The 22,356-nt window shown below is 45.8% G+C and overlaps 1 protein-coding gene across 1 annotated transcript in view; it reads right to left on the minus strand.

The window, feature by feature from the left end:
- SPNS2 (sphingolipid transporter 2) overlaps nucleotides 1-22,356 on the minus strand; it is a 132,657-nt gene that overhangs the window by 52,574 nt on the left and 57,727 nt on the right. The window contains exons 3-4 of the mRNA XM_017828836.1: nucleotides 18,803-18,939; nucleotides 17,895-18,031 (exon numbers count right to left, since the gene is read on the minus strand). Of these exons, the coding sequence (XP_017684325.1) occupies nucleotides 17,895-18,031; nucleotides 18,803-18,939 (274 nt within the window). The remainder of the gene's footprint in view (nucleotides 1-17,894; nucleotides 18,032-18,802; nucleotides 18,940-22,356) is intronic.

The following is a 22,356-nucleotide window of genomic DNA, read 5'->3' on the forward strand; positions in this document are numbered from 1 at the left end:
ACCCAGGAGTAATTGCAGGGGCAGAAACTAAACAGTCAATGCACAAAGTTGTAAGCAATCTGTTCCTACAAATGTAACCTCTACAAATCCTCAGCTTACTGTTGTTATTCTACAGATCATCTGTGAGAAGAACAGCAGGGATTTAAACTGAGAGAGGGGAGGTTTGGATTAGATATCAGGAAGAAATTCTTCCCTCTGAGGGTGGTGAGGCCCTGGCACAGGTTGGGCCGAAAAGCTGTGGCTGCCCCATCCCTGGAAGTGTCCAAGGCCAGGTTGGACGGGGCTTGGAGCAACCTGGGCTAGTGGAAGGTGTCCCTGCCCATGGCAGGGGGTGGAATGAGATGGTCTTTATGATCCCTTCCCACCCAAACCATTCCATGATTCTGTGCTTATGATACGTCCTTAAACATGGAAGTGCTTTGAGAATAATGAGCAATTACTGATTCTCCTTCTTCAGATGGGAAAAAGCTGAGTGCAGGGAAGTGTCTGACTTTGTGCCCTACAGCAAAGCCAAGCCAGAGTCCAGCCCTCCCTCACAAACATGGACAGTGCCATGCAGACACCAAGCCACGTGCCTGGGTCATAAATACATCCAGCAGCAGCCACAAATCTGCCACTGAGGTGTGTGCACTGTTCTCCTCACTGTAATCCCCTGGCTGAAAAGAATTCTTTCGGGATTCCTACAGTCACACAAAACAAATACTTGTGTGCACTCTTCACTTCCTCATATTTTGGTGTGAATTGTGCCCCAGTCCCCGTTTTCTGAGGGAACACAAGTTCCTTGTTTGCTGGCAGGGCGTGTGCAGTGCTGCTCACACATCTCCCACACCTGACGCACACGTGGGTGGAACAGAAAGGGCAATACTGTGACTCAGATTAATTTAATTTATGCCAGTTCCCCAACACTCAGCCACCCCAGTGCAGAAATATGCTGACAGTGATTGGTGCACAGGCAACCAATGCATTTGGGATGAGCAACAGCACTTATTGCATGCTGAAAGGCTTAGTCAGGCAGAATTAGAAAGCAGGGAACTGGAGGCTGACTGTGGTTTCTGAAGAGGTTCAGATGTGCATCACAGGGAGGGTGGCAGTCACCTGCCAGGCCTGGGATGAGTATGGACAGTGCTCCTTACACCTGCAGAATGACAGGTTTGGAAATGCACTGGACGTTCCTCAAAGTTGAAATACCTACAGAAAAATGACACCGTTTTGTGCTCACCAGCCAGCATCACTCCCAGGGAACGCACTGGACAGGAATTTCCTCCAAACAACGTTGTTAGAAGGCTCCTCTTACAATCCTTGTGTAAAGCAGGAAAACTGTACAAAGGATTCCTTTTGTGGTAAAAGAGTGACTCGGTTTCATCAACACCACAGAATCAGATGCCCAACACAATGAAATAATCTGCAACAAGTAGGACATTCACTCTTCTCTCCCAGTTCCTCCTCAAATCCTCCTCCTCCCTGGCTTATCCCATGCTGACACACTTCACATATCTGTTTAATATTTAAACTATGTTCTCTGCAGCAGCGGTATCCAGATTTAAGTCATGAGATTCCGACTGCAGTTGGGAATAAAAGCAGTCTTCAAAAGCACAGTCCACATAAACACCTCAGTGGTATTGCCCTTCTGAGGTCAGATATTCAGGGCTATGGCCCATGCAGCCATTCAGGTGTGACAACTAGGGAAAACATACAAAAACCTGAAACAATTTAGGGAATTCTTCTGCCTGGTTTTGGATCTCTAGATCTAGGATTAAAAAGCTAATACCTCTTCTTATCCAGTTGTTCAGGATCTTTGCCTAACAATCACCCTGTTGGAACCCACACAATAAAAGTCAGCAGTAATTTGTTACAGTGAGATGAGACCCCCCATCTTCCATCCCTAGTCAGGTACTCAAAACTTATATTTTAGTTGTCTCTGAAGAGGCAGAGCTAGGGAGCCCCCTGGGACAAAAACTAGTCCTTTCCTTGTCTTTTTGCTTTTCATACAGGAAGAAAAAAAACCACAAACAACAAAATGACTGCAAAACTCTTATGGTGCTGCTCACTTGGACCACGGGAACACCACAAACCGCTTAGAAACTGGCCCTGAAACCACCACGTGTGCAAGACAGACAACTGCTATTTTTGTGTGCATCTCTGCACATACATCCATAGGAACATCCCCCTTCCTCTCCAAGTGGATGTGGACATGACAACCAGCACAAATGGCAAAGGCAGATGTGACACGAGCAGAGGAAGCTCCGTTCTCCTCCACAGCCGTGCCAGGGCACCTCCACCATTTCCTCGGCACTGGATTCTCCCCCAACTGCTCGTCCCTCCCTGTCTGACCCCAGGGTTCTCAGCAGTTTAGTGACACCAAAAGGGCTGACACCAGCCCAATTCTCTCTGCAGTGTCTCTGTGCTGAAAAGCAGAACAGGCAGCTCAGACTTTAACTGCATTTCACTGTTCCCCAAGCAGAAATTGATATATATTGAAGAAGCTTGTTCCTGTCTATATGACTTGAGAACTCTTCTGTAATTTGTTTATCAGTGCAAATAGGTCTCTGGCAGGAAAATTGGAAATATCTGAGTCAGCTTTCAGGACCAGAGCTAATTTCTTCCTTGCAGGTTAAGCCCAGCAACCTCAACACTTCACATGAAGTGCTTGAAACCAAAGTTTTTTTGAAACAAAGAGCTATGACAGCAAACAATTTATTTATGTCTTTAATTTTGGTTAGCAGTCGTGTCAGAGATGTCTGCACCTCCACGAGAGCTGTCAGCATCTCCTGGTTTGAAGAGATGCAATGGGATTTTTGGAATGACTTCATGGCATCAATCCCCCTCCCTGCTCCGAGGCACCAGCCTGGATGTGGACCCCTGGGAAGGGGTTATTACAGGGACACCTGAGCCATACAATGTGACTGGTGGCAACTCAGGGTGCAAAAGTGCTCCCAGTCCCTCTCTCCAGCTTGTCTGTGCCACAAAAGGGCTGGTGAGACACCAGCCAGGGAAGATCCCAACATACAATAAACTATCCACACACATGGACAGAACAGAGGCTGCAGAGACCCAGAACTGCCACAGCCTTCCTGGGAATTTCCCTTCAAGGAATGACATCACCTGAAACCAGTGCAGGGAGAAAGCACTCACACCTATGAATGTGAAGTACAAAAGGTCAGTGGACCTGCTTTTCTTCCCATCTCCTAAACATGTGGAAGGAAAAATACCCTCTAACCATAAAGCTGAAGAATTTACTCCTTTGTCATTTGAAGACCAACAATCCAAACAAAAAAGAAACCCAATCCCCCAGAACAGACATGAGTTTTGGAAGGGATACAAATCCTTATGCCCTGGGGAATGTGCTGATCAAGAATAGGAATACTCCACTCACTGACTTCTAAATTTCTTACATTATCAGCAGACTGTAGGGAACAACAGTGACAGATCATGGGCTCAGAAGGACCTGGTCCCATCACTGTCACCACACACGAGAAGTTTTGGGTGTGACACAATCCTTCCAGAATTCACATCTGAAAAAAAACCTTTCATGATTGGAGTTAAATATTTAAAATACAGAATCACAGAATCATTTAGCTTGGAAAAGACCTCCAAGAACATCAAGTCCAAGGCAGTTCCTGTATTTTCTCTAGAATGTATGATATGGTTTATGTCTCACACACACATAAATGTTTGATGGCCTAGGACACATGACTGGCTTTAATCATGTTTGGTGAAACCTCCTAATTATACATTTATCCTGGCTGTATAGACCATTGAGTGAGTAATACATGTTTTAATAGGTCTAATTACAGCTTGAAGTTCCTTCTTTTTTAATTAGTTAACAAAAGGAGTTAAGCCCCAGTTCTTTAAAAGATTAGCTGCCAGTGATAAACCTATAATCTGCCAAATATGTGTACAACTGAACCACCAGATTTACTGTCTAAAGGATCATATGATCCCTAAGCTTTGGTTATTAAGTATTTGGATTTGAATGTGGAATAGCTTGTAAGGGTCTCAAAAGAAGCTGAACAGATGCTGCTTTCAGATGAGGGACACATGGACCGATGAGATCCCACAGACGGGGCCAACCCAGCACAAATCCCTGGTGTGGGCACAGCACCAGGACAAGCCACGCTTAGAACTGGTGCTGCTGGTCTAAAAGAAGGACCTTTTATACTGCTACAGCACCTGCACCTGTGTCCTTGTGAGGATGTTGAGTTAAACTCCTACAGATTCTACATTTAGCTTCTGTAAAAGAGGGCTCGGCACCATGAAATTCCACAATTGAGAGGAGTTTTGCCATATTTTCCTTCTTTTATCATATACACGTTATGCCAAAACCCAAGAGTATAGAATCAGGGTTTGCACCCTTGGAAAGAAGATGTGCATAAAGCCATTCCTGCCACTAGGCTGCTAGGATTGCCACACAGAGCCTCAAGGACTCGTGTGTGGAGTGACAATAAACTAAGGAGAAAGCACTGGGATTGATTTCATTTCCCTGAGTTTCTGGAGCAAGCTCAGGTGAGCTGTGCTGTGTTTCTACAGCATCCAGGGTAGCAGGGCAGTCACAAGTGATCAGTGATAAATGTGACACACTGGGGGGAGGTGAGATGAGCAGAGCAAACCCCACAGGGCTCCAGGGTCTGTTCCAGGGCTGCTCAGCAGTGGTTCCCTTTGACAGGGACACTCATGTGCAAACATTTGCCCTCCCTGAGCACAGCCTGCATTTTCTGCCCAGGCAAACACCTCTCCTTCCACTGCAGTAAGTTTTCCCAGGTGTGGCAGTGCTTTGCAGGATCCAAGTGGTTAGAAATGCCACACCACACCTTTCACACAGGTAGGAAAAGATGCCCCATTCCCATGATGTCACCCAGAGCAGGACCACGCTGGGAGTATCGGGGCGGTGACTAAGAGCTTTGGCTCCTGCACACTCACACTGCAAATTCCAGCTCGTTAGCTGGGACTCACTGGAAGAGCTGAGCAATGGAATGACACTACAAAAGCAGGGGACATATTTGCTTAAACACCAAACGCTCCAGTTCCCTCAGCCCTCCCAGGAATGAGGGGGTCACCTTGAAGAATGTCAAAGCTTCCAAGTCGAACAGGGACACCGGCGTAGCATGAGAGACAGGATGACATTAAACAATGATGTTGATGTTTTAAATTCCATTCTGTGCCTGGATGGATGACAAAGGCCACAGCAGAACAGATAAGCCTAAGTACACCTTCCACCTCTGTGCATGCCTAAGGCTTTACAAATTTTGAATATATATAACCAAGGCACCTGGTGGATATAACTCCTCTCTAACAAAAGGAGAATAAATATTGTAGAGAGCTACAGAGGGGTTTCATAGTCAGTACTGGTGAGTTGTTCCATATCAATCCTGAAGAACATGTCTTCCTGTCAAATCCAGCCTGGATTTCGAATATTCATTCCAAATTTTGGCCATTGTTTTTTTACTGTCCAGGAACAAAGGAAGATTAATATCTTTATCTTGGTCTACAAGTAATCTTATCCCTCCTGGGAACTGCCAGCTGAGAGACCAACACACAAACTAACCCGGGGGCAGAACAGTGCCCTGGGGGGTTTGGCTGGTCAGTACATTTGTCCCTTGTTCAGAGGTTGGGCAAACATTGGTGTCAGGATTTCCTACAGCCAAAGGAATGGGTTATGTTTGGGGAGCAGCCAGGGTACAGGCTGGGGGGGAGTCTGGTTGGAGACAGGTTGATGAGTTATCAGCTCTGAGTCAGTGCTGAGAGCCATCAGTGTTTTATCCATTTTCTGTAGAGATGAATGCACTTAGAAATTCATGCCACAGTTACCAGTCAGACAAATATAACTATAAACCCCCTTTCTCACCTCCAACAAGAGGTCTCCCCTTACCAGCCCTGAGTCAAGCAGGCAGGGCAGCCTGGGGAACTCACTGCAGCTGCTGGTTCTCCTGCCACTTGTCCCACTGCGGGGAAGTGGTTGGGTTTGGACTCCTCTTCCCTCAATCTGTGTCATAACTCACCCACAGCCACCTTTCACTCCCCATCTCTTTACAATCCCAGCTGCCTTTTAAGTCACCACTGCACACAACATTCCCTGTAACTTCCATCCCCACTGGATTCTATTTAAGTTTACAGCCTCCTCCCTTCAAACTGAACTCCTGACAGTAAGTCCATCTTCCATCACCATTTGCAAACTGCTCTTCTCCTTTGCATGCCCCTCACAGGATCAGAGAAGAGCTGAGACTGGGAGGGAGTTTTGGAGACAGTCTGGTCTATGCCCCTGCTCAAAGTGGGATCAACTACAACAGGTTGATCAGGATCAAACCCAGTTGAGTTCTGAATATCCCCAGCGATGGAGAAGCCACAACCATGCTGGACAACCCATTGCAGTGTTTGACCACCCTCACAGGAAAAATGTTTCTTCTTATGTTTAATTGGAATTTCCAGTGTTTTGGTTGGTGCCATTGCCTCATCTTTTCTCTGGGTACCTTTGAGAAGAGTCTGGCTCCATCCTTACACCTCCCATCAGGTACCAAAGCAGCACTGCAGGCTCTCCAGGGACAGCAGCACAGCTCTACAGTGAGGATGCCACTTTGGCAAAGGTAAGCTATTTCAACTCAGTTAAATCCACAGGGCAGACACCACCTCATTTGCTGTGTCCCTGTTGCATTCACCCTAACCAGGTTTTTCTTCACTCCCTTTCCTTTAAGCCTCCTTGGGATGGGAAGTATAAATATTTGTGTCCAACAAGGGAGGCTTCTCTGACCCAAAGGTCCCCTGAATTCTGGCAGGCAGGTCACTAATATTGAAGTGAAAATGCCCTGGGCCTTCCTTCAAGTGTCCACATATTTTATATTTTATTCACACATTCACATGTGTTTTATTCACAAATGCTTATTTTATATATGTATATGCTGGCTGGAGGTTATAACCAGGTTACAGATGAGACCACTACACAACATCAAGATTTCACAGCGAGCTGCTGAGTTACTAAACCTTAGTATATTTGATTAATCATTTGCTCAAGGGTCAATATTGAAACCCTTTTGCAGTTAGGATGGACTTATGGTACAGCTTTTAAAGCAGGTCTGATTCTCCTGTTCTGATTCTCTGCAGCCTCCAGTTACACTTTGTCAAAGACTTCCAAACTTCAGCTCATTTGGATGCATTAAGTGTCCCCCTGATTCTCAGCTCCAAACACCTCACCTTTGAACAATTCCCTTTTGGGAAAATTCAGCTGGTACTCGGAGCCCTGCAAGGAGAAGAGAGACTACAGCCAGCAGAAAGAGACCAAAATACATATTTAAATATAGAAATGAGCAAGGGAGATGAAGCAAAGTCCACTCACCTCTCCTTTGATTGTCTCTAGTATTTGTTAATGGCTTTAGCTCTCCCAGGTGGCCTGTTCAGACACACTTAATTGAATGTGGAGGGTTTTATTTGGAAATGCACTTAAGAATCTGGCTGATTAAAGCATCCTTATTGCATGAGATTTTATTATTATTTAATATATAAAAATAACCAATAAAGGCTGCAAGATACTCCTTTTTTCACTCATCAAACCCTTCAATCAGCAACTAAAGTGTTTAACAACTGCATACCCACAGATAGGCTCTGAAGTGAAGCACCTAATTAAGTGCTCTGGAGAAAAACACAAACCCCAAACCACCCTGGAAGTAGCAAGACTCCCACAGCACTCCCCAGAGCCAGCAGGGAGCTGCTTTGTGCTTTGCAGGGACAAAAATCAGGAGCAGGATTTTTCTGAGCTACTTGCAAATGTCGAAGGTGAAATTCCCCTCCAGCGCTAAAACCGCAGGCTCCGAAATCCAGGTTCCCATCACTGCCCTCCCTCCAAACCCACCTGAGGGAACCTCCTGGTACTTTTCAGTCGTCTTTGGGTAGCACAAAGAGAGAATGAGCCCAATTCCCATTCTCCATCCCTTAGGAAATGTCATTACAAGACTCTGGGTGACGAGGCAGCTCCACCAGGTCCTGACAAAAACCTCAGCTGAGACAAAGCAGCATCTCAGCTCCCTAACTGAAGGGCTCCTCATCCCATTGACCCGTGGTAAAAATATGACATGACAGGCAAATGGGAGGATTTACATTCTTCACAATTCCTTGGTCATTAATAGTGCATTAATTACAGGGGGCTGGGATGGAATTGGAAGGAAGACACCAGATTGTTTTGCTTATTCACCAGAGCCCCATCCCATCACTGCTGTAAAACAGACCTCAAAGAAAAAGGCTGATGTTTTTAAATAAATCCCAGGGATCATAAAGAGCCCTGTGTTCCCAGTGCCTGCTGGAACACGGAGTTAAAGCACTTCTTTCCATCCCTGGCTCTGGTGTAAGGCCCAGAGGAGTCCAGGCACTTCACGTGGCTGAAATAGTGGTCATTTATCCCTGTTACAAAACCATTACACACAGCTCAGCCAGAGTGGATCTTCCAAAACTGCTCCCCTGAGAACCTTAACAGTCCTGGGGTGGAAGCAAACTGTTGCTTTTTGTTCCAGATCTGTCAGGTGGGACACACTTACCAGCACTTGCCACAAACATCTCTGGCATTAGGCACTATCACCAATTCCCTTCCTGAGATGTGCAAACACGACCATAGCCACAAAAATAGGGACTGGGAGAAATACAGTGTAATTTTGCAAGGTTCTTGCCACAGCACAGGTTCAGAAATGCAGCTGGAATATGGGCTGGTGGACACAGAACTAAATATTGATGGGCAGTAACAGGGTACTGTTGTTCCAGCCACAAGCAAAGCCTTGAATTCAAGCAACCAGCTGTAAAGAGATCCCAGATTTTTCAGAACAGACACTTGCAGGCTTTGATACCCAACACTACCAAGATCTCCACCTCCAGTGGAGAATGTGTGAGATCCAACCCCATGGGCTGTCTTGGCTCACACTCTTTGGTTTGGACCAATTCCTAACCCAAAGCTGAGTCAAATCCAACGGACAGGTTGGATTGGAGGTTCTTGGAGAGCACAACCCCATGTCCCTATCCCTGAAAACCACTGTAGAACCTGTGATTTCTTTGGAAAAAGCAACAGCCAGCTGACTGAGACACCCAGGTGTGAGTGCTCTGCCTTCACCATACACATTTTCAAGGGTAGAACAAGCTTTGAGAGGCTGTGAAGGACACATTTTAATGGAATCCCTCAAGGTTTAAGTGAAATGAGCACAAACTCACAGTCCCAGCATCCTTCCCCACGCTGCTGGTTCCGCTGGTTCTTGGCATATTTTACTTTGCATATGCTGAACACTCAAGTGCACCAGCAGGTCAGTCCTTTCAGGCAGCTCTGCTGAAGAACCATCCAGATCACTCCAAACTCTGCAGTTTTTTGTTCCTGCTTTCTGTTTTCACGCTTCCCTGGCCTGCTGACTCAACCAAGACCCAGAAGCCTCCAAGAACCGTGTGGAAGGCTGACCTTGCAAGATGTTGTCCCACATCTGAGAGGTGCCTCACTTTTAGCATCAGATTCCCAGAGAGGAACTGATGCATCTACCAAGTCCTTCCACCCAGGAGCTTCTTCTTATTCATGATCATCTTTGAACAGTTGTCATGTCCCTTTTTGAAGTGTTATTAAATTGACAGGTTTTTGTCATGCTGCAGCTTCATTTTGTTCTCCAAACCCAGCCTGTTTGACAAAATGACAACCCTATTAAACCACACTAAACACATTTGCATGTTTTGTGACTGTCTTCTCCCGAGACTTCGTCAATCATGTTTTCAGACTCCATGATCAGCACCACTCCCAGGGATTTCCAGCTCAAAATCTATTACAGAGGGTCGAGATTAGTACTCTAATTTGAGTTATCTGCATTGCAAATGCAGTGTTTTGTGTAGCCTGGGAACTTTATGCATTTAAAAGACATGTCAACACTTCAAAAGACTAATTTAGCACCTGGTACTGTAAGACATTTCCCATCTTCCCACTATTTGCACATGACTCAGAACACAATGGTTCTTTTTCCAGCCTTTATGCAGGACCCAGGAGGCCACAGACTGTGTGGCCATTGGGAAGCACTTACACTTCCTACAGTGACTGATGCTTTTGGACCAGATTTTTGGATCAGCAGGCAACCAGGACAGCCAAAGAAAGGCTCAAATCCATACTTTTGCATCTGAACACAAGCCACTGCCTGAATAACACATTGCCTCTCTCCTGCATCCTGTTTTTCAGGACAATAAGCACAACCTTCAAGAGCCACCAGGGCCCTGCTAAAAGAAAGTTTCCATTTGTTTCCAGGCCTCCCAACGAGCCTAAAACTGGGATGAATGGATTTTTTTCTTTGTCTGTGAGGCATCATTACCAAACCCTCCTGGAGCATCCTGCTTTTTTCCAAGGCAAAAGCCCCAGGAACACAATCCATAAACTGCCTCAATTATATCCCCCACTAAACACATGCCAGCCTCCAGACCCACATTTGAACATCCCAGTGAAGCACGAAGGGACATGTTCTACACCACCAACTTGGTGCTTTCAGTACACAACTACCTGGAAAGCTTCTTTCCAAAGGATCAGGACCACATGGTGCCACCCAGGCACTGTTTGAAAACCTACATGCAGCACTACTACTTTATTGTTTTCTTTTGTTTTCTTTTTTTCTTTTTTTTTTTTTTTCTTTTTTTTTTTTTTTTCCCCACCAACTGATTCAATCCCAGACTATTTAAGGAGCGTTTTCCCTTTCTTCCATTCCTTGGGTGCCTTGAACAAGGCTGAGCTTAAGATGCTGTTATAATTATTTATAAAACATAATGCTAAAGCATTATAGAGACTTCCAGTAAGACAGGGTTGAAGCAAGAAGACATTTTTTGTGTTCCATCAGCATGCCCTGGGGTTAGGCCTCTGCTGCAGCATGACAAGCAGAACGCACATTTTCATAGACAACACAAGAAAAAGGAATGTTTCCACGACACACACAGCCTGGAAATAAAATAAATATGCCTTCTTCCCTCTGCCTCCGCAGCAAATCAGTGCCAGTGAGATTTCCTGCTCAGGCACAACAAAAGCAGGACAGGTGGGATGTCACAGGCAGGCTTTGCTTCCACACCACCCATTAACTGGTACAGCAACTGAGCTTCCCTACTCTTCAACACAGAGACAATACATTCAGGTTTCTGCATAAAAATGGGGCAAACCTGTAAAGGTCTTTGGCCTGTGAAGATCTTTTGTGCACCACAGTCCCCAGCTGCTGTCACCAAGCATTTTCATGACCTGATGAAACTGCACCAAATGTGTGTTGATTTAAAGAGAAGCAGGATCTGACTCAATTCCCACAAAAGGTTCCCACAGACTTCCAGAGAAGGAGCTGAATCAGAACCACAATCACAGACCCTGTGATAATGATTTCCACAGTAACCCAGACAACCAACAGCTCTCTGAAACAGGGCAGGTGATTACAGGGGTCCTCACTGAGACCCTCTGCAAATCAGCACTGAGCTTTGGGTCAAATCAGCACTGAGCTTTGGGTCAAATCAGCACTGAGCTTTGGGCCAAATCAGCACTGAGCTTTGGGTCAAATCAGCACTGAGCTTTGGGCCAAATCAGCACTGAGCTTCAAGCCTGTTTCTTGACACTGTCCCAGCACAAAGCTCTGTCCACCTGCTCTGGAAAATTCCTGAGCCCTGAGGGGCAGGGCTGGCACTTCAGTGCAAGCCCCTGCCTCCATTCCAGCGAGCACACGGCAGTGCAGCTGAGCTCTGGCACTCGGCGAGAGAAACAGCCCCTCTTTCAGCATCCACGGGGTTTGATTCAGGTATTGCACGACTTCAAACCAATTTAATGACCTGAAAGGAGGTGGCAGAGGGCAGGAGGCACATTTATGGACACAGCAGCACGTAACTGGGGTGATTTGAGAAGTTTGAATGCGATGTGGTTGGTGCCAGACTGACCCTGTGTGGGCAAGGTGGGATTTGGGGGGGCTGTATCTTGATTGTTTTCAGGTCCCAGAGGGCAGAACAGAACCAATCCTGTTCCAGACACTCTGCAGGTGGGAAATGCAATGTATGGCAGAGATATTCCTTATGATAGTTCCTTGTAGTTCATTTCTCTCATCACAGGAATAAGCTTCCTGAGTAAGCTTTGGAGCTGTGCTCTGTCTCTCTCCTGCTCATCACCAGCTGTGTTTTCAATAACTCTTCCCAAATGCTTCACAGATACCCAGGCACAGATACTGGATGGAAAAAACCAACGCTCTGAGCACAAAATGCAACGTTCCAATTTCTGATAACACCTGTGAAAAGCTGCCTCCTCTCATAGATTGGCTTTTTGGGGCTGCTGCTCTGAGAACACCTTAATCTGGTTTTCATTTATAGTTTCCCTTGGAAGGGTGACAGGTGCAAAGGGACAAGGTAGGAATATAAAGCAACCAGGAGACAAATACATGACAGTAATTCTGCACTCTGCAACTATTTCATCTATATAAATCTTTTCCCAACTCTTCTGTCCTGGGTCAGCAAAATCTGAGGGAACAATGAGGACCCAAGATCTAAGAGTTCAAATCATTATGCTTGTCTGTGCAAGAGATGTTGTTCTTGCAGGAAAAGAGTTTCCCACATAGTATTTGGAATCAGCTGTGCTGAAGATTAGAGCAGACTTGACAGATGCCCAGTATCCCTTAAGACCAGCTCAGTCAGTCCTTCATTAATTAAATGAATAAGCAATAGTGTATTTTTTCTTACTGTACACCTCATATAATCCATATTAAAAAATGCAAGGTAGTAAAACTTATAAGAGAGTAGCATGGGAAGGAGCAGCAGGAGCCTTCCTGCTGGAGAGGGGTCAAAGAAATAGTGCCTTTCAATTCCCATAGAAACCCTCACACTTTCTTGTCCGGGGCACATGGGTTTTGTTGTCTTGTCTAGTCCTGGCTGCAGCTGGAGACTAAAGCAGCCATGAGGGAGTGTATCACAGCAGAACTGCTGCAGGAACCTGACAATTCCTACACCCAAATATCTTTGGAGATCCCAGCCCCGTCTCCAGCAGGTGGAGGCACATCCAGACTTGAGGGAGGTCCATCTCTTCTGATGGACAACATCTAGTGCAGGTCTAGTGACAGCACGAGGGGAAATGGCCTCAAGTTGTACCAGGGACGTTTAGGCTGGATAGCAGGAAAAAATCTTCACAGAAAGGGTTGTCAGGCACTGGCACAGGCTGCCCAGGGCAGGAACAGAGTCACCATCCCTGGAAGTGTTGAAAAAAATGTATGGATGTGGCACTTGGGGACGTGGGTTAGTGGTGAACATGGTGGTGGTGCTGGGTTGATGGTTGGACTTGATGATCTCAGAGGGCTTTTCCAAACTTAACAATTCTTTAATTCTTAAGGGGGCTGTAGGAATTATCTTTTTCAAACCATCTGCTTTCAGACATATGGGAGAGGAGCACGAGGCAGAATCAGTCTATAAAGAATTCCACTCTGCAGTGTGGAGCAGAGATGAGAGCCCAAATCCTCTCCCTCTTCTGGGACTTCAGAGCCACCTAACCCAGCACAGCACCTCCCTCACCTGGTGCCTGCTGATCCCAGTCCCCCCAGCACAGCAGCTCTCCTGGAGCTCTGATAACCAGGGAGAAGATGCACAGGTTGCATCATCTCTCACCTCAGAGAGCAGGGGCAGAGCAGGGGGAGGCTGCAGGTACCAGGCAATGCAGGGAGGGTATAACTGCAGCCCTGACCCATCTGGGAGCTGACACCTCTGGCTGGCAGAGCAGCAGCACTGGAGCTCTGCATCACCCACCTCATCTCCTCTCTGCTCAGGGAGACACAGTGGATATTGTTTTTCCTGAGCAGTCTGGCAAAGGGCAAAGAAATCCAAATGTCAACAGCACCAGCTGGTCTGCAGGGTTCCAGTGCCACATCAAAGGCTGGCAAAGCACAGCAGAGCCAACCAACAGCTCTGGCCACGAAGAGCCCGTGGTAGCTCCAGCACCACTTCAGCAGCAGGCACAGGGCCTGTCAGGAGCTGCCTGAGTTGCACTGAACGCACGTGCTGACTGCTCAGAGCTCTGGGAGAACCCCTTCTGCCTCCTTTCTAAAAGAGAGCTCTGCTCCAAAATAATAGGATGGAAGAGTGGGATATAAACAATCCAGTAATTCATGGTGACTTCAAAGAAAACACCCAGTGCCCTCCTTACACACAAAAGGACAGCCTGGGGATTTTGGTGTTGTTTGCTTCTGTTTTTCAGACTGTGGATTTATCTCAGCACAGGCACAGGAGTGTGTTTTATGTTACAACTTCTGCCAGGGCACTTAAGACTAAAGGCTTTTTTTCCCCCTTGGAGTGAATCATTGTGTGTAGGGGGGTGGCTGGTTTATGTTTATGTTTCTTAAAATTAACCCAGCTAACCAATTGTTCCACACTGCACGTCATTTGTTGCTTCTCTTTTAGGTTCCCCTCGAAAGACAAGCTTTGGAAATAAAAATACATCTGGCAAGTCTGAAAGACAGGACATGAGCAAGCACTGCAGGCTAAGTGGAATTCCACAGTGGACTATTTGCTTCCTCTTTCAGAGATAAATCAAAAGGAAAGGAAAGGAAAAGAAAACAACACTAGAAGAAATACCTATCCAGGCTCACTTGCAGTGGGAGCATAAAGGCCTTATCCTGTTAACTATATCAACATTTGAACAGAAATATCTACCAAGAATGGGAGGATTCAAAAGCACATTCCTGGTTTACCTTGGTTTGCCATTTCCCAACTTTCTGGCATGTGGAGCTCCAGCAAACCCACGTTCCCACAGCCTGCTCTGGCTGGTTTTGAGGCACCCTGGGTGTCCCAACCTCACAGAGCATCCCTCCTGAGCAGAAGCCTTTGCTCCTGGGTAAACCAGCAACCCTTTGACTCAGAGATGTGCAGGTGAAAGTGCCCAAATTCGTGTGCTGGCAGGGGCAGGACTGATTAAAAGGCAGCTGTTTGTAGTTCCAAAATACAAATTAAGACATATACATACTTTACTGATGTTTCTATAAATGGAGTTAATCTAGAGATATGTCTAAATATGTACCAACTTTACCTAATTTTAGGTTAATGAACAAGTTTGTTAATGATTTCTTGATGGAACTTTTATTTTAGGAAGTGCTAAACAGTGTTATAGAGTGGAAAGGAGGGCTCACATCTTTTTTTTCTACAGAGGAATTCTGCACTAACATAAATGATCACATTATTTGACAGAATAAAAGGTGACCTTTTCCATATTGTCTCAGCCTTGTTACTTCTGATGATATTCTTCAGTTACATTTGCCACGAGCTATTTTTATCCATGGAACCAGGTGTATTTATGGAATTACCCTGTGATACAGTGCTTATTTGGTTTCTTATTTTGATTTGTTTTAAATGTAATGTAAGACCTCATGAACAGTAACCAAACTTACAAACATCTAATTGTCCTGTTTCTATTTTGCTGTTTTCTCTATCACCTCCTATATACTCTGGAACAACCCTTAAATTTTGGCCTGATTTTCATTTGTTTCCTTTTGAGAGCCTATTATTTAGTAGCTGCCAGCAGATGAGAGATTCATTCTTTATTTATTTGATGGCCCTTATTCCATGTTAAGAACCAAGAGATGTTTGATAATAAATAACTAAGGATATTTTAATAATGCAGTGCTCTCTAGCAACTACATGTCTGCACAGCACATACACCCAATTCCTGATTTACCTGGCAGTTTTCAGTGACTCTTTTTAAACCAAACAGCATAAAACAGCATTTAGACAGTACTTTAGCTGCACTGTTGTTAAACTCCAATCCTTTTGTGCTGGTTTTGGCTGGGATGGAGTTGATTTTGTCCCCAGCAGCTCTATGGGACTGTGATTTGGATTTGTGCTGAGAACAGTGTTGGTAACACAGGGATGTTTTCAGGTGCCTACACAGAGTCAGGGTCTGTTCTGCTCCTCATGCCCCAATGAGGGGCTGGGGGGCACCAGGAATTGGGGGGCACAGTCGGGACAGGTGACCCAAGGGATACTCCAGAGCCCATGGGAAGCTGTGGGAAGGCAGCAGGACAGACAATAATTAACATGTCCTTTGCTGTGCACTTGTTTGCACAATGAATTACAAATAATGTACATATTTACTCACATAATATAACAGCATTTCTGTTGGTTTCCTTTAGTGTCCAAATTTTAGCCAGGAACCAATATTACCAACAGGCTGCCAAAAACCTTTACAAATTGGGTGCCTTCAGAGTTCAGCAGCTCTGCAGCTGCTTTGTGCCTTTGTTAAGCTGTCTCTTCCCATTTACCCTCCAAATTTGAGCTATGTGGCTGTGTGTTCTATCTAATTACACACTGACAGGAGGCAGGAGGCACCAGCCACTGCCCAAATTTGAAGAAAGACAATCCCTGAAGACAGTTTGCTGTTTATACTGAATGGCTTCTGTTTCTCACCTAACTCAGGATTTTTGATGTTGCCACATCAATGCTGTGCAGTTCTTCAACGGGCTCAGCCTCTGCCAACTTGCTTCTTCCAGCACTGTTTTCATGTGGACTTGGATGGGAGCACTTCTCTGCTCACAGTGGTTTTACTACTGCTTTTATTTGTGCCAGCAAAGAGGTTTTGATATTTCAGCTCCCAACCCTCCTCCCTGACAAACACACACAGCCTTAAAGGAGAAAAGGAAAAAATGTGAGAGAATAGCCAGTGTTCTGCTCCCTGAATGAATCCCAGAGGACAAAGATCAGGAGAGATGCCCAGTTAGTCACCACAGGAGGAAAAAAGCTGCAGCAGCTCTTCCCTGCCCCTTTTTCTCATCACTGTGTCAGGAATTCACCTTGTTCAACGTAGCATGACCTCCCCACTAGAGACCAGGCCTCCAACATGGATTGGGAAGGATGCTATGGGAAGTTGGGATTATTCTTATGACCTTAGTCAACTGCTGGAGCCACTGGGTAAAGCACATCCTTACAGCAGCTGCAAAGTTCTCCATCATCTCCTGGAGTCGATTACAAGAGCTGAGCATGAGACCTCTGGATTAACAGCTAAGTCTTCAGGTGGAGTTCAGGATCCCAGGAAAATCAGGAGGGGATTTTTCTAAGTATTAGGCTGGTTTCTATCAAAGTGGTAGTTTGGGTCCAGAGTTAGTGCTGATGCAAATCCAGCATGAATTGACACAGGCCTGGCTATTTTGATTTTGTCTCTCTTATGGCATCCAAAACATTGGGGTTTGGATTCCAAACATAATCCAGTTTTAAAAGCATTATTGTCCCTTTCTTTGGCTAACAGTATGCACTTCCACCCTGAGCTCCTGTATACAAACAACCCTATATATTAATATTAATTATATATATATTAATAGATATTATATATATTAATTATACAGATTAATCCCTGAACTACTTCAGGTATTAAGCCCGAAATCCTTAAACTGAAATTCAGCTCTGAAAACATCAGTCCAGTTCCAGTGTCCCCCTACTTCCAGCTGTGGGACCATGTCCACTGCAGAGAGGTTGAGGAAAACCTGAGCATGATGTATGTCCATAACATGAGAAGTGTTTATAAGCAAGTTATCAGTTCTTTCACAGGTGCTTCTCTCTCTGGGCTCTGATCACAGCTGCTTTTGCAGTACGTTATGAGAGACATTTAAAGAATAAAAAAAAAAAAAAGGGGGGAAAAAAAGAAAGAAACCCAAAAATGCCTCTCTGTTTTATATGAGAGGTTCTCTTCCTCTGGAAAGGATGCTTCCTGGTCAGCTATAAACCAGAATAATTTACTGAGTTAAAGGCTTCCACATTTGGCCACCGTGCATTTTGCTCTGGAAATGCAGCACCAGCCAATCCGAGGTGAAAGCCAGACCTACATGTAAGAGCCACTGCCTGCTTCGGGTGGGAATTGTCTTTTATTAGAACCTGCAGAGCCCGTGGGTGGGCAGGAGGAACCAGGGTGGGGAGGTTCAGTCCCAGGTTGTCACTCTTTAGGCGTGACCACAGCGCTGCAATCCCCGGAACGCAGCTGGGCAGAAAGGATGAGGAACGTCCCTCCCTCCCTGGGGGAAACCCGGCTGAGGATGCCAGGAGCTGTGATTTGTCTCTCCAAGAATGCTGCCACCTGCAGCAATTAAATCTCCTCTATAATATGATTTAAACGAGAGGATATTTTCCCCCAGAAACCGCCAGATCATTGTTTCCTCCGCGTGGCTGTGACAGACAGGAAAAGGGATGCAGGGAGGAGTCCTGGGAACGGGCTCCTGGGGCTGTCCTGGGAGCAGCAGAGGAGCTGTGCAGAGCTTGGCAAAATTAAGTGAGCCTGACAACTCCACCATCAGCTCCCCAGATATACCCATCAGCTAGTGTTAAAGGAGCTGAAACTACATCTAATCTCTGTGTTATCATCCACCTTCTCTGCCTCTGTGGACAGGAGCCAAAGTCCACATGTAAAACCACTGCTGGCTGCATTTTGTTATTCCACAACCACGAGCAGACTTCCCAAAAAAAACTCCAATGGCTTCTGTTACACATCAGAAGACAAAAGAACCACTTACAGCCCTGGGCTTCTTTTCCCAGGACTTCTGTAAAGCCTTTTTAAAGCTTCTCTAGGATCTCCCTCAAAACAAAGCCCTTATGTCAACAGAAACTCTTGCTCGGATACGCTTCGTCTGTTATTTTTTATGAACGTGCACGATCAAAGAACAGCAGCTTTCACAGTTAAGCAAACACAGATACACAGAGCACACTTCACCCACAAAAGGTCAGCTAAAGCAACATGCTAAATGTTAAACACACACCGGGGGGACACGTTCCCCTCGAGGGAACGGGGAGTTTTTCAGGAACGCACCGTCCGCCTTTTCAGGACACAACGTGCCTTTGCAAGGGATCTTACCTGTTCAGTGATGAAGGAGCTCGAAAAAGTGACAGCTGACCAAAAGAAGATCCCACAGCTGAGGATGATCTTCCTGTTGAAACGGTCACCAAGGTAACCAAAGATCGGCGCCGCCACCATGAAACTGCAGATGAAAACTGCACAGGAGAGAAAAGGGGAAGAAACGTTTAATAAACATCAGACCGAGAACATGAAAACTAATTTTCTGCAAACCAAATCCTCCAGAGAGCAGCTCCATTTAATTAGACATTCTGCAGCCCTGCCTCACGGAGCTGCACGGGCCGATGGGCTTTCAGAAGTCGGTGTTTCCTTAATCAAACAGATCTTTCATTCCCAGAGAAACTTCGGATCCATGAACTCGTATTACTTGAAAGCACCACCCCCTGGGAGTCCACTGTGAGCTCAGGATCTGGGGATGGGCGAAACCAGGACAGAATAAATCAAGAGCTTCTGCCTAAACCTTACTGAGAAGGTGAAGTGGAGGTTGGAAGGAGTTTCAAGCAACGAGAAAACAAGTCAAGGGCTCCCTGTTGGCTCTTGCAGCAGAGACCTGAGAGAAATGGGCTACAGACACTGAGGTTCTTTCATCCTTCCAAGCAGTATTTTAAAGAAACCAGGAAAGAGTGAGGGAAAGCAGTAAACACCACTGGCACCCCACTGGCACCAGCCCTGTAGTTAAAAACTCCCATCTCTTCATTAGGTCCTTTTGCCAACACTGAGCTTGTATCCAAACCCATCACTGAGCAACCAAGGAATGGCCTCAGCTGAAGGACTGCAAGTTCACCTTTTCCCTTTGCTTCCCCCCAAAAAATCCACAAAGCATAAACCCAGGATCTTCTGTCATGTAGGAATGAGGCTCTTGACACAGTGACCTCTGCAACATCACCCCAATTCAGAGTTCACTCCTCCAGCCCAGCTCAAAACAACCTGACCACTGACACCCCTGAGAACACCTGAAAGGGGGCACTCACACCATATTCCTGATTCATTTGCAACTTGGCAGGTTTTAAGCTGATTTATACCTGGATTTTGTCTGTCCACATTAGAGGAACTACGTGGGTTTTACTGCTGTGCAGCATGAACTTTCTAACTTTCCCTGTGTTCAGCAAACCCAGGAGGACTTGGGTGGGACACCAGAACACCTGGAGATCCCTCTTTAGTCAGAGTTCTGGTTCTCATTAATTATCAGGTAGTTCTTGGAGAGCAGGGTGGGCCTTTGGCATTGCCCAACCCCAGCTGTCTGCTTTTAATTGTACAAAACAGGGTGGGGGGATAGAATAGGTTAAAAAAAAAAAGACAAGAGCAAAGGACACCTCCCCCCAATTGGAATGTGAGCATAAAATTAAAGTAAGATCCAAATTATGAATTTTTCATGGATGATGATTTAAGATAGTTCCAAAACGTGCAGAATGCTGAACTATGACTAAATGTCTCGTCTTTTTTCAGTATATTAAGATGTCAAAGCTGCTTTATAAATAATACATACCCATTTGTATCTATACTTTGTGAGCCATATGAGCGTGTTTCTATTTTCCACCGTGGTATTTGATCTAAATTACAGATTTACTCTTTTTCCATTTAGAGTAAAACAAATGGAGACAACAGAAAAATGGTAATACCTGAAAAGCAGCACATGCAGCCTTGTATCACACATATTTCAGTAGTAATGCCATGGACAGTGTTGCTGTTTAGCTCACACATAAACCCTATTGACAGACCACTCAGTGCCTGCGTCCATCCCAAAATCCTTGTGCAAATAAAACCTGTTGAATAAAACTAGGAGTGTTTTCATCTCTGTTTTACACAGAAACTAGACCAGAACTGGCTCACAAATCTCTGCTCTGCAAAGGTACATCTGCACTGGCCCTGCTCCAACAAGGCACTTAGGCACATGCTTGTATTGGGCACTTCAGAGCCATCAATTCCAGGATTAACTGCTTTCCTGAATTAACACCAAAGCCACTGGCACCTTGCAAGGCTGGTGCAGCCGCCTGGCATGAAGGGTATGGGGCAGAAAATGCCTGTGACTCGCCCAGAGCACTGTGCCCACTGCAATTTGACCTTTCCCTTGGAAGGACACTGCAGTTCATTCATCTCCAAATCACATCTTCTGCCATTTTTACAATGTGAAAAGATGTGAAGCTGAAAAAGCTTCCAAGGGAAAATCAGGAACGTCCAAGTCAGCACCCCACCATTCCAAATGCTGAATAACCTGATTAATTCAGCCTTGAGACAAGCGGGGGGTGATCCAAAATTCACATTAATCAGTGGGATTATCAGCATCAATGACCTCTGGATCGTAAATGAAAAGTCTAATTCTGGAATTTGGGGAAAAAAAGCAGGCAAAAAGCAGAAAGCTCCTCTTTCCAATAAAACAACCCAAAAAAAGATCGTCCAATGACTTTCCAACAACGTCCACCCTGCTGCTGCTGAAATCCCTTTGGAGGGGTTATTTTTGGAAGGCTCTGAGCTGTGAGCTCTGTCAGTGGGGAGCAGCTGACTTGACAGCTCCACAAGGTGTAAAACCAGAGGACAACAGAGCCAAATAAATAACAGGTAACGGAACACAGCTGTCACAAGAATAAATGCAATTTATACCAGAGCATTTATGACCCAAATATGCATGAGAGCATTGATTGACTCAAATAAATGCAGAATCTGATGGCTGTGTGGTCTGTCAAAGGGATTTGCCTGCTACAAGCATTCCCCAGGAATCAATTTTTGCAATTACTCCTGCCAGTGACAGCCCAGGCTCCTGAACCCCAGCCTGGGCTGGCACAACAGAGGGGAATGAATGCAGGGTGGGCACGGAAACCTGAGTTACCTGAGACCAGGAGCTGAGGTTCTGGCACAACTAAACACCACAAAGGAGAGCCCTTGCCCAGGAGACACAAACCTGCAGCATGTTCAGCTGGAGAGAGGGGCAGCAGAAACGGGGTTAGTTTGTAGGAAGGAGGGCTGAGCACAAGGCACTGCAGTGAAGGAGCCTGGCATTTGTGCCAGCCTCTTCCTCCCTGGCTTCTGTCCCCTCTTCCACAGCAATTTCTGTTCCTTGCACTCACCCACTCCCCAATTAACACCAAAGTGACACCACAGCAGCTGCTGCTCCAGCTCAACCCACGGCCACAAATGTTTAACATTAGAGGATCGCTGGCACTGCTTTTGCCTCTTCCCAATCAACAGCTGCTCTTCCCATTTTCACCTGGGGACATCTCAGAATATTTCCAGCTCTTGAAGAGGTGGAAAGCATAAGCCAGGGCAGAGTTGGAGACCCACTGGGATTTGGGATGAGCTCCTGCAAAGGCAGAGATGGCACCAGGAGCAGCTGTGGGCAGATGTAGCTCTGGCAGTCCCATTATGGATGTGCACAGATAACCTCTCCTGGTAGAGGACCTCCAGCAGGGCCAGCGGAGGTGGCTCAGTCCCAGCACAGGGTGGAGCTGAGATCCATTTCTGCAGGAGCAAATTACCATGTGAGCAAAGGATGAATAAACAGACACATAATGAACGCCACGGAGGAGGGAGGCTCTTTTAAGTACAGGTATTTTCAAAAG

The sequence above is a fragment of the Lepidothrix coronata genome, unplaced genomic scaffold (assembly GCF_001604755.1).
Source record: "Lepidothrix coronata isolate B3197 unplaced genomic scaffold, Lepidothrix_coronata-1.0 Scaffold154, whole genome shotgun sequence".
Lineage (NCBI taxonomy): Eukaryota > Metazoa > Chordata > Aves > Passeriformes > Pipridae > Lepidothrix > Lepidothrix coronata.